The sequence below is a fragment of the Amblyomma americanum genome, chromosome 8 (assembly GCF_052857255.1).
Source record: "Amblyomma americanum isolate KBUSLIRL-KWMA chromosome 8, ASM5285725v1, whole genome shotgun sequence".
In the NCBI taxonomy this organism is placed as follows: domain Eukaryota; kingdom Metazoa; phylum Arthropoda; class Arachnida; order Ixodida; family Ixodidae; genus Amblyomma; species Amblyomma americanum.
In genome coordinates this window covers 66,763,537-66,777,096 of record NC_135504.1, presented here as the reverse complement: position 1 = coordinate 66,777,096, position 13,560 = coordinate 66,763,537, and the positions used below count along the sequence as shown (strand labels likewise).

At 43.9% G+C, this 13,560-nt stretch overlaps 1 protein-coding gene across 1 annotated transcript in view; it reads left to right on the top strand.

Annotated features, from left to right (window-relative positions):
- Nucleotides 1-12,927, top strand: part of LOC144101844 (cytochrome P450 3A56-like) — a 36,851-nt gene extending 23,924 nt beyond the window's left edge. Inside the window, exons 9-14 of the mRNA XM_077635065.1 lie at nucleotides 251-332; nucleotides 1,607-1,715; nucleotides 2,884-2,972; nucleotides 3,889-4,029; nucleotides 5,509-5,674; nucleotides 11,205-12,927. Of these exons, the coding sequence (XP_077491191.1) occupies nucleotides 251-332; nucleotides 1,607-1,715; nucleotides 2,884-2,972; nucleotides 3,889-4,029; nucleotides 5,509-5,674; nucleotides 11,205-11,282 (665 nt within the window). The 3' untranslated portion in view covers nucleotides 11,283-12,927. The remainder of the gene's footprint in view (nucleotides 1-250; nucleotides 333-1,606; nucleotides 1,716-2,883; nucleotides 2,973-3,888; nucleotides 4,030-5,508; nucleotides 5,675-11,204) is intronic.
- The last annotated feature ends 633 nt before the right edge of the window (nucleotides 12,928-13,560 follow it).

Sequence of the window (13,560 nt, the reverse complement as noted above, 5' to 3'; positions counted from 1 at the left end):
CATCCTAAGTCGCACAAATATGGGATAGGGTTCTCTGCGCTATGAGATCAACATGTTTCGGCACCTACAGCCAAGCTCAACTTTTCATAGAAGTGGAAAAAATTGCTGCACATCACCTGCTACATACTTTAATAAATAGACAATAGTGATGCGCGAATGTATCAACACTTAGTAGTTCATTCACCCATAGTCTATCAGTTCGGAAGCATTCACGATGCCCATTTCACAAGCTATTACTTTTGCTCGCCAGGCCGACAGCTATCCAGCTCCCTCACGTCGCACCCGCTTGCTCTGAGAACAGCATCCAACACCTGCATCTTTGTAATTGCTAGGTAAGAAAATTTTTTGTTTTGGTTTTGTTAGCAGATAATTCAAGTTCGCCTTATTGGGACGCCACAGACAATTGAACAAGGTGTGTTTCAAATAATGTCCATCATTGGGAGTTTTTCCATTTACTACAACTTTTCTAGTTAATAGATAGTCACTACCGTTTTGCGAAAAAAGCACACTCTTCTCAGAAATAAATTTGGCCAGAAATGCCCGCTTTTATCTGTTCTTTGGCCTGAGCACTAATATTTGCCAAAAGTTAACGAGGCTTTCTGACTTAACTTTAAGGTGCTGCAAACGTGATCCATGGTTTTAGGGGACCTCAAGTATTATTTTTCTTGAAAATCTTCTTTGATTTGTAATTTTCCAGTGGCTTGCAGCTTAATTTCACATTAATGCAATCAGTGCATCTCACGTCTCATCCAATGAGAGCGCAGCGCTTTTGACATAATCAGCCAATAAGAGCACAGCGCTCCCTGCTGATGATGTGTCGCTTTCCTGCACACCTTAAGCATCCACTTCTCCCCTGTCACAGTCATGCTTACCATCTTCAACATCTTTCGTTTAAGGCGTCTTGTAATGAGCACCAATTTTTGCAAACATGCCACTAACTTATCAAAATGCGATATGCCAGCGTATCGCATTTTTATACTTTAGTGGCATGTTTAAGCTGTAGTTGTGGAGATTAAAGCAAGCGAAACACAGTTCTGAGCGTCAGGCAAGTGTTAATAAAGAATTTTGTCACTTGCCGTTAACGGCAGTTTGGCTGTCAGGAAGGAAACGAAATGCTGCGCAAAAGAAACGCATTCTTGGGCTGACTTATGCCCACAATGAAATGAGCAACTCGGTGGCGGCGACAGCAACAAAGGCTCTCGACAGTCGTCGAAGAACAGACTCTCCGCTTCTATCTACCGTGTTCATATTAAAGCTAACGGAAAACTTTCTTATACAGTTGCGTCTTTGCTTTTTTTGTTAGGGGGGGGGGGGGGGGTGATGGCATTTGAGACTACTGGGAGAGAAATGTAGAACGAGCATAGGGCCATAAGATTCCGCCATCGTAACTAGCAGGGAAGATCAATGGACATGCAAAAGTCTTTTATACATTACTCAATTCTCTGTGCTGTCACAATCGCGGTGGCTTGTCTTTTGCATTCTTGCTACTGTGCGGGAGCTATTTCAAAAACACCAACTAGCCCAACTCACTTTAATTATGACGATTAGCATGTTCCCGGTCATGTTGTCTCTTCCTAAGGAGGCATTCTTCATTTCGCAATTGTAGCATCGACGCCGTAGCTTCACCTCTAGCCTTCACTTCCTATTTACTCGCTGAGCATCCGGAGATCCAGGAAAAAGTTCGAGCCGAGATCCAGGCTGTACTCAAGAAAGATGTGAGTTCTTTTTCACCACCGATTACCGTTTTTTTTATCTCTTTTACAGCGGTCAGTTTCATGACGGCTCTTCTGTCGTTGTCATATATCTTAGCATAAAGAAATCGAAAACTCTCGCCTTCTCTTGCTAGCTAATGAAGATGTAAATCAGGGACAATAATTTAAACAAGTCATTCTGTTATTGAATCTTTATAAATTCTTGAGCAGTACTCAGCCCTTCATTAGTACGTCAGCCAGCCAGCGGCAACGCTTGCTTAGCTGTAGCAGCTTAACCGAAGGGAGGAGGCTAAAAGAACGCCGGGGCAAAGAGTCGCTAAAAAATGTTGCCAAGGACTGCCTGTGCTCCAAACAATGGCATGGAGACGAGTGCGCTTCTCTACCAGCTATATCTAGCCGTCAGTATTCACCAAGACAGTGCGAAGGGCCCAGGAAGGTTTTCTGGGTTCGCCAAGACCTTTCCATAGTTCGCAGACGCGCAGATCTTAGGCCAGTCACGATTCTTCGAGTGTTTCTGTTGGTACCAAGCAATACAAGCGTTCAAAATATTTAGCTCACAGTTATTCATTTCGTCACAGGCACTCGTAGAAACAAGCAAAGGCACCGCTAAATGTTGCGGAATTTTTTTTTCTTGGGCATCTGGTAACGATGGCTCTGAGAATGAGCTCCGAACACGCAGAAAAGCATTGCTTTATTTCTTTCGGAAATAAGGTCGCATGGCAACGTGCTCTTTGTTCTCTCCTCACGAGATTTTGTGTTAAAGAATCAACTATAGCCGTTCGTCGCTTCTCGGCGTGTGACGTGCTTATTTCTGCTGGTAAAGCAAAACAGCACCTGTATGCGGATCTTTTTTTTATTTTTTGGGGCTTCTATCTCAAATCACAAATGAACTGCACAAATGCTCACTGTGCTGCAAAATAACCATTTGTTTAAATCTACAAAAATATTCCGCAACCTTTCAAGCTTCTTTATTACAACGAGGAAATCTCGTAAACTATTTTAGTACAATCCCAAACAAGAATTTGTAATGCTAACTCATTACAAACTGGGACGCAGACAAGTTGCTTGCGGTTTGGGCAAAAAGGCGTATTTCTTGCTACCTGCGACAATGACTGAACAGGCCGCAACATCAAACCTCACCTTCTCTAATCATTACCTTCTTTTTATGCAGGGTGAATTGACGTACGAAAACATCATGGAGCTCACCTACCTCGGTCAAGTACTCTCCGAATCCCTGAGGCTATATCCTTCCCTCCCAGGGTGACTTCCTGCTATTATTTACTGCAAACAAAAGAAACCAATCTTCCCCTCTGTCTAAATTCCAACGCCTCACAGAATTTTCGTGCTCTGTCTCTTCTACAACTTTCGATCTCACGTCTTGATCTCGCTAAACTATTTTAAAGAGTGCGAAATAATGGGCTTCTTTCAACAAAACAGGTCAATAAACACGCAATATTTTTAAGTGATCCTTTTCGGCTGGTAAAAGGACATGGACAACAACTTCAAGCCCGCCTGTGTAAATCACCTCCCTCTAGTGACTTCATAATGCCAACTTGATCTTCAGCAGGATGCGTTGTTGGGCAAATTGGGTCATAACGATACAAGGATTGGCTGCGCATATGGGAAGTTCTCAAGAGCGTACAACACGGGACAAGCACGATCGTTTAACTGAGGCTGTTGCTAGCGAACGTCCCATATGCGCAACCCATCTTTCATATTAGAAGCATGATTTTGCCTTCCTGAGTGTACAATTAAGGACACGGAAAGAACCACTTCATAAAAGTTTTGTGCGCAGTAAAAATGTACTCCTTGGCTTTCTGGGGCTATTTGAATGCTTGTTCGGCAGCAAAAGACCCGGTTATATTTAAGAAAACTCAATCACGATGTTTGGGTGCTGAGCACGAAGACGTGACATCAAATCCGCATTAGGTGGCCGTGCCTGATTGCTGGTGAAATTAAATAAAAAATGCACTGGTGCAGTGTGATGTCAGTATACGTCAAAGAACCCGAAGTTATCGAAACTATTGCGGAGTCCGGAAAATATCCACTTATGTGTCGGAAGCCTTCAAATCGATTTCTACTAGAACACAAGTGAGATGAATGTGTCCTCAGTGTCATTTCGATGCACCTTTCGTTACGTCCGGCGACCTGTTAACGGGACTGCTTGCCCTTTCAGCTCGATACGAAGGATATGCGACGAAGACTACGAACACAATGGAGTACGTATCCTGAAAGGAATGAACGTCTCTGTTCCGACCCTGGTGCTCCACTACGATCCCGAGCTCTGGCCGGAGCCGACAAAGTTTGACCCCGAAAGGTAACTGCTTCGCGTCGCAACGTTCCGTCATTCAAATTAGTGCCGCAGCCTCTAAGAAGGTGAATTGCTAGGTTCCGGCTTCGGTGTGTCGTTGATTTATTTATTGAGCTGTGGAAGCCATGTGGCGGTTCATAAGTGTACCTTTACTGTGCGGTTAATAAGGGGCCTTGCTTTTTTGTGCCTTGACAAAATAACTACTAAATTCCACTTATATTTTGATGTTGTCTTTCTCGTCCCTTTTTGGTACCTCTAGCAAAAGGCATGCTTTTGCCGTTGACTGGGGCCATAACCTTTAAATCCGAAAAAGAAATTCCAACGAAAATTGTTGTATTCGGCCCCTGCAATTACAGAAACTGGTATCAACTATTTCTATTTACGTTACAACTTTTTCGCAATACCTCTTGAGCCAGCTCGTTTAGGGGACTTTCTCAGAACGAAGATGATTCATCCGTCTCTTACAAAAATGGTCTATAGACAGTCTATAGAATTCTTATAGACTCTATTGCCTTCCAATTGGTATTTCTTTTTGTCTATTCAGTCTGTAGACAGTCTACAGACAAAAATTTACTAAAAGTGTATGGCCATAAATTATAGATTGTCTCTAGACCACCAAGAGGATTTGTATTGCCTATAGGCTGTTCTCTAGCGTTCATCTATAGAGAGTCGATAGACTTTATAAACAGAAGTCTGAGGACAGTCTATAGACTCTTTAAAGAAAGGAGTGGCTTTGACGGCATCATCTCAGCTGGAAAGTTCCGCGTTCCCCTGCTCTTCAAGAGGAACATCACGGGTTCATGATAGCTCGGAAGGGAAGGTCGTTGGATCTAAGCGATGGACAAATAGATTTAGAGATATAAAGTGCTCTAATAAAACTTTATATTCACCCAAAATAGGCGAAACGTCTGAGGTCTAGATCGCTGGAACAAATAGCTAATCGTGTTCAGACTGGCTTGGTGGTTACTAATAACCCTAGTCGGCGCCTCTGCATACCCAGAAACTCTGGAGAAAAGTATGTTTCAATGGGAAAGAGTTTATTAAAGCAATTTTTTCTATATAATGTAGGATTTAGTTATAACAATCAATATATCCGCAGACCTCCCGTCGGCAGACTTGCTTTTTTTTGCTATTAACGTTCTTGCTGTGGTCAAAAGCATCCCCCATTGATTTTGTATAGAAGTATTAATAGCTTGATGCGAACGATGAAAAAACATTAAAAGGAAGATTTTGTTACGCATCAAGAGAAACGAGTATTGGCTTCAATATTTTTCATAACAGTATCTTACATATACTCCAATATGCACAATTTCTGTGCAAGAATGCTGGACATATTTTTTTGGCTCCTCGCTACGGCAGCAACTACTCCAATGAAACGGCCATCAAAGGTGCACAGTCTAAGAACTGCCGCCATGCCTCTGTTCCCCGGTGCGCCACGAAGCATGACCGTCATTTTATTTTTCTCTTCATTTCCTCCGGCCGCAGGTTCAGCAAGGCCAACAAGGACCGCATGCGGCCCATGTCGTATTTTCCGTTCGGGTTCGGGCCTCGCAGGTGCATCGCGTCCGCCTTGTCGCAAATGGAACTCACTCTCACCCTCGCGATGTTAGTGATGCGCTACAGGATACTGCCCAGCGGAAGGTACGAGAAGGTAAGTGCACCCACCAGCCTCCAACTGCTGCTGCCAGGTGCGAGATCTGAGAGGGGCAAGCCACGTTTAGGCCTGTGTAACGAAGCCTTTCGTTTTCGACAAAAAAAAAAAACAATTTTCCATCGTTGCAACAGATATTTTGTTGTTTTTAGCAATGAGCTTGTTGCAACCGGTAACAACAAAAATTTTTGTAGTGAATTCAGAATTTTTTGTATTATTGTGCTTCCCTTTCACGTGGCAAAAAAACTACAAGAATCTAGTGCAGAAAAATACTGAAGCAATACAAAAAAATATTAGAGTAATACAGAAAATGCTAAATACTACAGAAAAATCTGTCCTTATGACCAAACGAGAACACCAGATTTGGGGTCAATGTGGGGCCAGATTTTCTCCTTTTTTTCGGCAGGGGAAAGAAAATATAGGTGCAGAACATTGAACAACAAACCTTATAGTTATTTATTTACTTACTTATTTATATACTTCAATGACCTCACAAGTGAGACATTACATGAGGAGTAAATCAAACATTCTTCTAGGGACAAAGGCTGAAATGATAATCACAGAACCACGCGTAGGAAAAGGGACTTTTAATGAACAATTACTGAAAATTGCACAAGGCATCAGTTCAGTCAAATACAAGCAAGACATGAGCATATAGTCAGAAACCATCTACACTAAAGAAAAGCGCTTACATTCAAAAGTGAAACCTTGGAAAATGCGAAGGATTGACAAATTCACATTTTTCCAACATAGGCGCTTGTACAATAAAAACGAATGGAGGTCAGTTCGCTTTTTCTTTGTTTTGGCGCTGCATTGTTCGAATCATCTTACACCCTGCTACAAGGTAACACGAGCAGCTAGCTAGTAGGCGAGCGTATTAGAGAATGAAAGATTATGATGTGTCATTGTTATCTCCCGGAGCTCAGCCTGGCCAATGCCAGCGTCCGTACTCAAGTCCATCAATAGGCGTGAACCGTAGGCCCATTTTTGGCTGCGTCACACTTGAAGGGTCGGATTTTGAAAATGATTAAAATGTGAATAAAAGTATTCATCTGGTTCAGGATATGAACAACACCGAAACAAATCTGGGGTAACTACTCAGGAACCGAACCCCCCCCCCCCCCCCCCTCTTAAGATGCCAGTCAGACAGGCTAACCATAGGCCACGCAGGGACTTTGGCATGGCTTCGTTAAAGTGAGGCTTTATATGTCTGCCTGTCATGTGGTATTTCATATAATATTATAGCAGCGACCGTGTCGGCTTGGGCAAGAAAATAAACTGCCGGGAGCCATTAAATCTCCCGCGTCATACCCTTAAAGGCGGTACTATAGTTACCACGAAATTTTGTTATCGCCTTCAATGAACAGGTTATGTATTGAATAAGCAGCGTTAAAAATAAAGCGCGAAAAAGTGGGATCGCAAGAAGTGTCTTCGCACATAAGAAGTGATACATAAGTATCTTTTTCCCATAGGTACATAAAAAAAAACTGATATTCATCATCGGTTGTCTTGATGCGGTAAACCTCCAACAGCTCTTGTGCTTCTGTGGTCCTGCTTCTGCCTAAAATCTGGATGGTATTAAGTCGAGACTTGCAATTTTTGCATGCAATGCAGAGAGCGACCAACTTCGCTCCTTCTACACTTTTCACCGATAGCGCATGCTGCTTTCCTCGATCATTAACACCGGGCCGTCTAGCCTATGTAGACGAGTCCACACTTCAGCAGAATTTGGTAGGCGAGAGCCGTGGCTTATTGTAGAAATGTTTTGGCATGTTTCCTTCCACTTCTACATAGTCGACCTCCTTTGCCATTTATGCTGGGGCGTAGCCCGATGGGCTGTCGTGGTGATGGAAAAGCTACAGGGATGCCAGATCTGCTAGCGGCGTTTTTACGCGACAGCATATACAGCTCGTTTGGTCGAAAAGCCGTCGGCGTGTAGTAGTTGTAGTTCTGCGCACCGCGCGTCGCAAATATTCCGGGGCTGCATAAAAATGCACGCACATTCACAGAATAAAATATCGGGGTATAGGCCAGAATCGAACCAGGGTCTTTGGCGAATGAGGCAGGGACGCTTCACTTCGCCACGACGTCTCGACGTTTGAACATGAACAAAGGCGCGTCCAGTGAATGCACGGGTTTCTTAAAAACGTACCTTCGGAATATGTAGTGAGGCGTAGATGAGCAATTATGAGCATGTAAATTGCAGATGTTGGAATTTAGCAGGTACCATGCCTTTCCGGTAAATTTCAATCGTGCTTGGCATGCAGTCAGTGCCATCGTGTGGCACCCACTGAAACTCCGCCATGCACGGCGCTGTCACGGCAGATGGCGCGCGCGTATGCGACCTTTCTGCGTTGGAGTAGTGTCGTTCGTTTCTGAACAGGCGCGATGGAACCGCTGCAGTCTACGAGTGCTAGTGTGGAGCAGCGACTGTGTTGTTTTCAGAGGCCTCCTATAGACTCCGAGCGATTTCTCCAACGCTCAACGTAATGGCGTTCATTGGACTCCCTGGCAGCGCTGCAACACGCTGTAGCGTTCCACTCTTAAAGGCGAAGCTTAAGCGTCCTCTGATTTGTTTTTATATGTTGTTGGCGACTTTGTGCATATGCGGTACTACCATGAACTTCGTAGTTCGAATTGTCCGCTCATAACTCTTTTCTCGTTTTTTTTCTTTTAATTTTCTTAAGAGCGTTCTAACCCGAAGCCGAGATCTCCGCGCAAGGAAAGCCGGCTGAATGGACCCTTCAAACCTAAATGTGAAAAATAGACTTCATGATATAGCGACGCGACTTATAGAGAGGCCACTGCAGGCATGAGGTGGCTGTAACTCTCTCATCACTGCCGTTCAATGCGCCGAATGATAGGAAAGCAACTCTTTCTGTTATCGTGGGGCTTAATGCTAGCAGATATGATCGTGGCCTAAATTGACGTTAATATCTATAAACTGCAACTAACCATTATCGCTGGTTCAGGCGTGAAACCAAGCCCGTGGCGTAAACGTAAGAACTCGTAACTGAATCCGTGCGCGCCAAGGATTTTTCCTTCCATAAAACAATGAAAACAATGTATAGATATCTAAAAGCCTCTATTTCCCTCGGTGTTGTCAATTCTTGATTCCGGGTGTGGTCAATAGCAGATAAACATATAGAACATTAGGTAGGTACGACGAAGAAGAAAGTGCTAATGCTCGGGCATTGCAATAAAACTCAACAGTAAAAAAAAAGAAGCTAGCCTACAACAAAATTTAATCAAAGAATTGAAGCTGTTTGCTGGCATTCAGGCTGATGTTTGAAAACCTATTTTGCCAATCCTTTCAATATATTTCCTTATGGCTACAATCAGCTCTCCGTGAGGAACTCAATAAAGCGAATCCTCCACTTCTACTGAGAAGGCGCACCCAATAGGAGCATCGTCTACAATTTAAACCAGAATACGCCTGTATGGGAGCAAAAAAGGAGTAAGCTGTCCTCTAGACTACTCCCTTTTATAAAAGTGATTGCGCTAGAGGACAACTTACTCCCCTTTTTTACTCCTTTTTGTTTACGGTGTGCTAAGAAACGAACAACCGTACCGAAGTATATTCTACAAAACTGCTCTTTAACCTGCAGTGCACTTACATGTTTTTGCAGATATTGGCTCACTAGACAATCCCTGTAGCTCTTCTCATTAGGAGGCTTTCTAAACAACACTTGTCGCTGTGAGCTTTTGCAGTTGAAAATACAGATGCGTCGTTTTTTCTACATTCCATGATCGATTTGGCAAGCGCACACCATTCAATATTATCACACAACGCAGCTGCTCTGGTTTTGATTCTTGCTGCGTTCTATTTCAAACGAGCAAAAATCTTTGCAATCACCAGAACAGCTTTTTCTTTAAAATCGCCTTCTTGCGTGATAATGAATCCTCCGTTACCATCTGCCTGTAACAGTCTCACATTTATTTTCTTGAAGAAGGAAACGAGACCTCTGCTATGGTCTTTGGCACCCTTGATGCCATTCGTCTTCATCGTCCTTCTAAGGGCTTCTGCTCGATCCAATAGGCACCTTACTTGATGTTCTCGCTATGGCCTGCATGGAGCGTTTTTTTTTGGGCGTGCGAAAACGCGCCACGTAAGAAACTCACTCTTACATGCTGCCGAAGTTGCGCCATCGTAGTGGTGGTGCAAGTTTGGCGGCATGGTAGAGTGAGTTTTTTACGTGGCGCCTTTTCGCATGCAAAAAACGCTCCATGTGAGCCAGGGCTTAAGCCCTGGCAGCTGATGAGCTGGCTCCGAAGGTTCCTAACTGTACTGTGGTCCCTGCTAAGAACGCATGACACGTCATCGGGTAACGAGCCATCTCCCACAACTACAAAGGCTGTTGGTCCGTACGCATCCAAAAGAACAGTTATGACTCTTCGGTGCCAATACAACTTACAAGCACCTAACCGGCCTGTTTCGAACAAGGAAGAGCAAGAAAGCCAAGAAAGAAGTGCATTGGGAGGTGTATAAACCATGACAAAAGCGGTGAAGGCGACTTCCACCGCCATCTACAAATGTCGTACTCGCCAAGGATTCACTGTTCCGGCGTTGCTGGTTGGATTTCAGCGACCTGTTCAGAGAACTCGCTTTCTTTGTGGTCATTTAAAAGCCTGCAGTGCGTACCTCCAGCGTCAGAAGCTTGCGCGTTATGCGACATCAGCCAAGAAAAGGCTGAAGAACTTTCCAGCTACCGCATCTAACCTGAATTCGAAACCCATGCCTTGCCATGAAGTGTGACTGCCATTCACTGATGTATGCTCAGAGTGCATATAAAACATGTTTTTTTTTTTTACTTTGTCAGCAGTGAAGACCTCGTTCGGTGAAAGTGACATGTATTTTGGTGTGCGTTTCGTGCGTGTATGTGTGTATGTGTGAGGCCCCCACCCAGCGGAAGTGTCCTCGGGTGTGTGCGCCTCAAGGCCGGGAAGAACGCATCTTCCACATGCGAGCCTCTACTCACCTCACACCAACATCCTCCAGAAGCTCCACTCAGACTGCTCCATATTGAAATGAGCAAAACAAAACAGTAACCGCGTAGTTTAAAAATCACAGAGTCAAAAGTTGTCATTAGCATTGAGAAATACCACGACAGATATGGTGAGCATTGCAAACTGGTCAGTTTTTTAATATACCCTTAAAAAATAACACCTCCAAGAAGCTCCATGGTCGGTTGGAATTCACTACCAGCAGATCAATTACTACCCATCCACCTCCATCCTGCCGCCCACTATTCTCTTGCTGTTGATCATACCACAAGATTAAAGCTGAAAGATTAAAGGCACGGGAGCTAGCGTTGACCTAGCGCTTCAAATTTCGCCCGCCGACTGGCAGAATTTGCTCGTTTACGAGTTTTCTTGCTTCCGTTCTTGACTAATAAGATGATCTTGTAGAATACTGTTGAAGACATTTTACTACAAACGCAATAAACTCATCGGATCGTATTCATTCACGACACAGCCACCTGCAAGTGGCGCAAGAAATACCACTCTGGTCTTTTCTATTTCTGTGCAGGAACCGCCTGTTTACGCATCCTCATCCCTGTTGGGTTTCCCCAAGCATGGAGTCTGGGTGAAACTGGAGAAGCTCTGAAGTGATAAACCTCAATACGACGATGACAAGAACGCATCGTATTCACTGTGGCTGAAGGGAACATTTCTTTAATTCATGGTCTCACTGCTAACGTCGCTTTCATTCCTGGGTTTCAGACAGCGCTGTAGCAGGAATTTGCGCCATGACTTTCTTACAATGGGCATCTTTTTCATTAAAGCTTTTGTATTAATTTTGTTCAGGCAAAACATAACTACCAAAACATACCATGGCACAAGTGAATTCTTCTGCCATGCATGTTCTCATTTACTCCCAAATAGTAACACTGGCCTTAGAGCCAACACCGAAAGAATGTTACCTTGTTCTGGTGGTTTCTTAGGCATCATAAAAGTTATACTGCAAGTATGAAAAAAAAAACGGACAGATGTCTGTCGTCTTCCCATCCATCCGTGTTTTTTCAGTGCTTCGGACTACAACCAATATATAATGAATTTAGGTAAACTTAATATGAATAATCAAATTTGTAGGCGTTCACGAATAAGAGCTTCTTATGAATCAATGACACCTTTATTAGAGCCCTATTTCTTGCCTTAATATTCCAGGATAGTTCGCAAAACCTTTCTAGCGAACAACTTGACCATCTAAGCGTTGTGAACTGATTGCAAAACATGACCCCCGGATCATCACGTAAAAAGTCTTTTTCCGGTTCGAGGCAGTCCATTTCCTGCGACTTGGTTTGGCAATGGGCTTAAAGAGAAGATTTATGAAACTTTATCTGATGTTTTCTTCGCTGTAAGTCATATTCCAGGAGAGCTCGCAAAACCTTTCTAGCGAACAACTTGACCATCTAAGCGTTGTGAACTGATTGCAAAACATGACCACCGGATCATCAGGTAAAAAGTCTTTTTGCGGTTCGAGGCAGTCCATTTCCTGCGACTTGGTTTGGCAATGGGCTTAAAGAGAATATTTATGAAACTTTATCTGATGTTTTCTTCACTGTAAGCCATAGACAGCGGCAGCAGCGAATACAGGTTGTTTGTGTGTTATTTCGCTTTATTTTAATCATCTTTCTCATCACTTTTTGACACGTTATGAGGACATCAAGTTGCACGTATGAATCTTTTGCATTAAAACAAAAGTTAGAAGTCGTAACTCATGTCCATCCTTTGTCTGGTGTCTCTTTCGCACTTCCCTTTTGTTAAATAACATGAATTTATACTCGGCTTCCAATAATCCTCTATCTATTACGAGGATATTTCCAAGTGTGTTGCAGTTGCTTTTTTAATAACAAACGAAGCACTGGATCGAAGACCATGAACGAAAGCTGAAATAAAAGTCGCATTCACTCTTAGGCATTCCAGACGCCGCATCGCAAGTGCCGCTTTCAGTCACCACCGTGACATCTACGAAGACTGCTGCTACATGGAAGACAGCTCCTATAAAGATCAGTAGTAGCGAAAGGCACCCTCGAAGAGATGTCCTATTTGTGTTATCTTATGTGTAGTGAGTTCACAAATGCCTGAGGATCTTCCATCGCTTAGATAAAAATGTGACACTTCCTTTGCATGCAGACCTCTGTGGTCCGCACTGTCTACGTGCTCTGCACTTTGACATGTATGTTACTCATGTTTGACGACAGCACTGACGCTCCCCTGTGAGCCGTGTCATGGATAAAAGTAGAATTTATTGACTCCCTCACAGTCACTCGCTGGAGGCTCGCAGTTACTGCTGGGCATACACCAAGAGGTTGCTTTTCTAAATAAATACTCAGCCACGCTCGGGAGAAAAACAAATTCCCGTTCCGCACGAACCGCATTTATGCAATCGTGGCTATAGGCCTGAAACGTCGTTGGTAAGAGTCCGCATTAGAAGGCTTTTTGGTGGTTTACTTTTCAAGAATAAGGGCAGCAGCGATAACCAAGAACAGGGCGAGAGAGAGAAGACAGAATGAGGGCGAAGGATGATTGAGTGAAACAACTAGCAGAGATATAGCGCTTGTTAAACTTGGTGATACGAGCGAAAGCTCTGTTAAGCATGGTTGCGCATCGTTTGGCGCCCGAATCTGTCCGGCGCGCGCCTCATCCAAGGCGAGACTGAGCGGCCTAGCGCCAGCGAAGCAGCTGTTATACCCCTCTCTAGTCAAGTGGCAAAGCAGCGGCGAGGCTCCGAGCGAGCGTAGCTGCGGCGCCTCTCCACAGCGACTCACGTGGTATGACGTCAATTTCCACACCTTCGCTCCTCCAGTTGAAGATCAAATGCGTACAAAACTTGACCTTGAGAGTTGTAGGGCGAAGAGTAGAGCTTTCGCTCTAAAACTTTC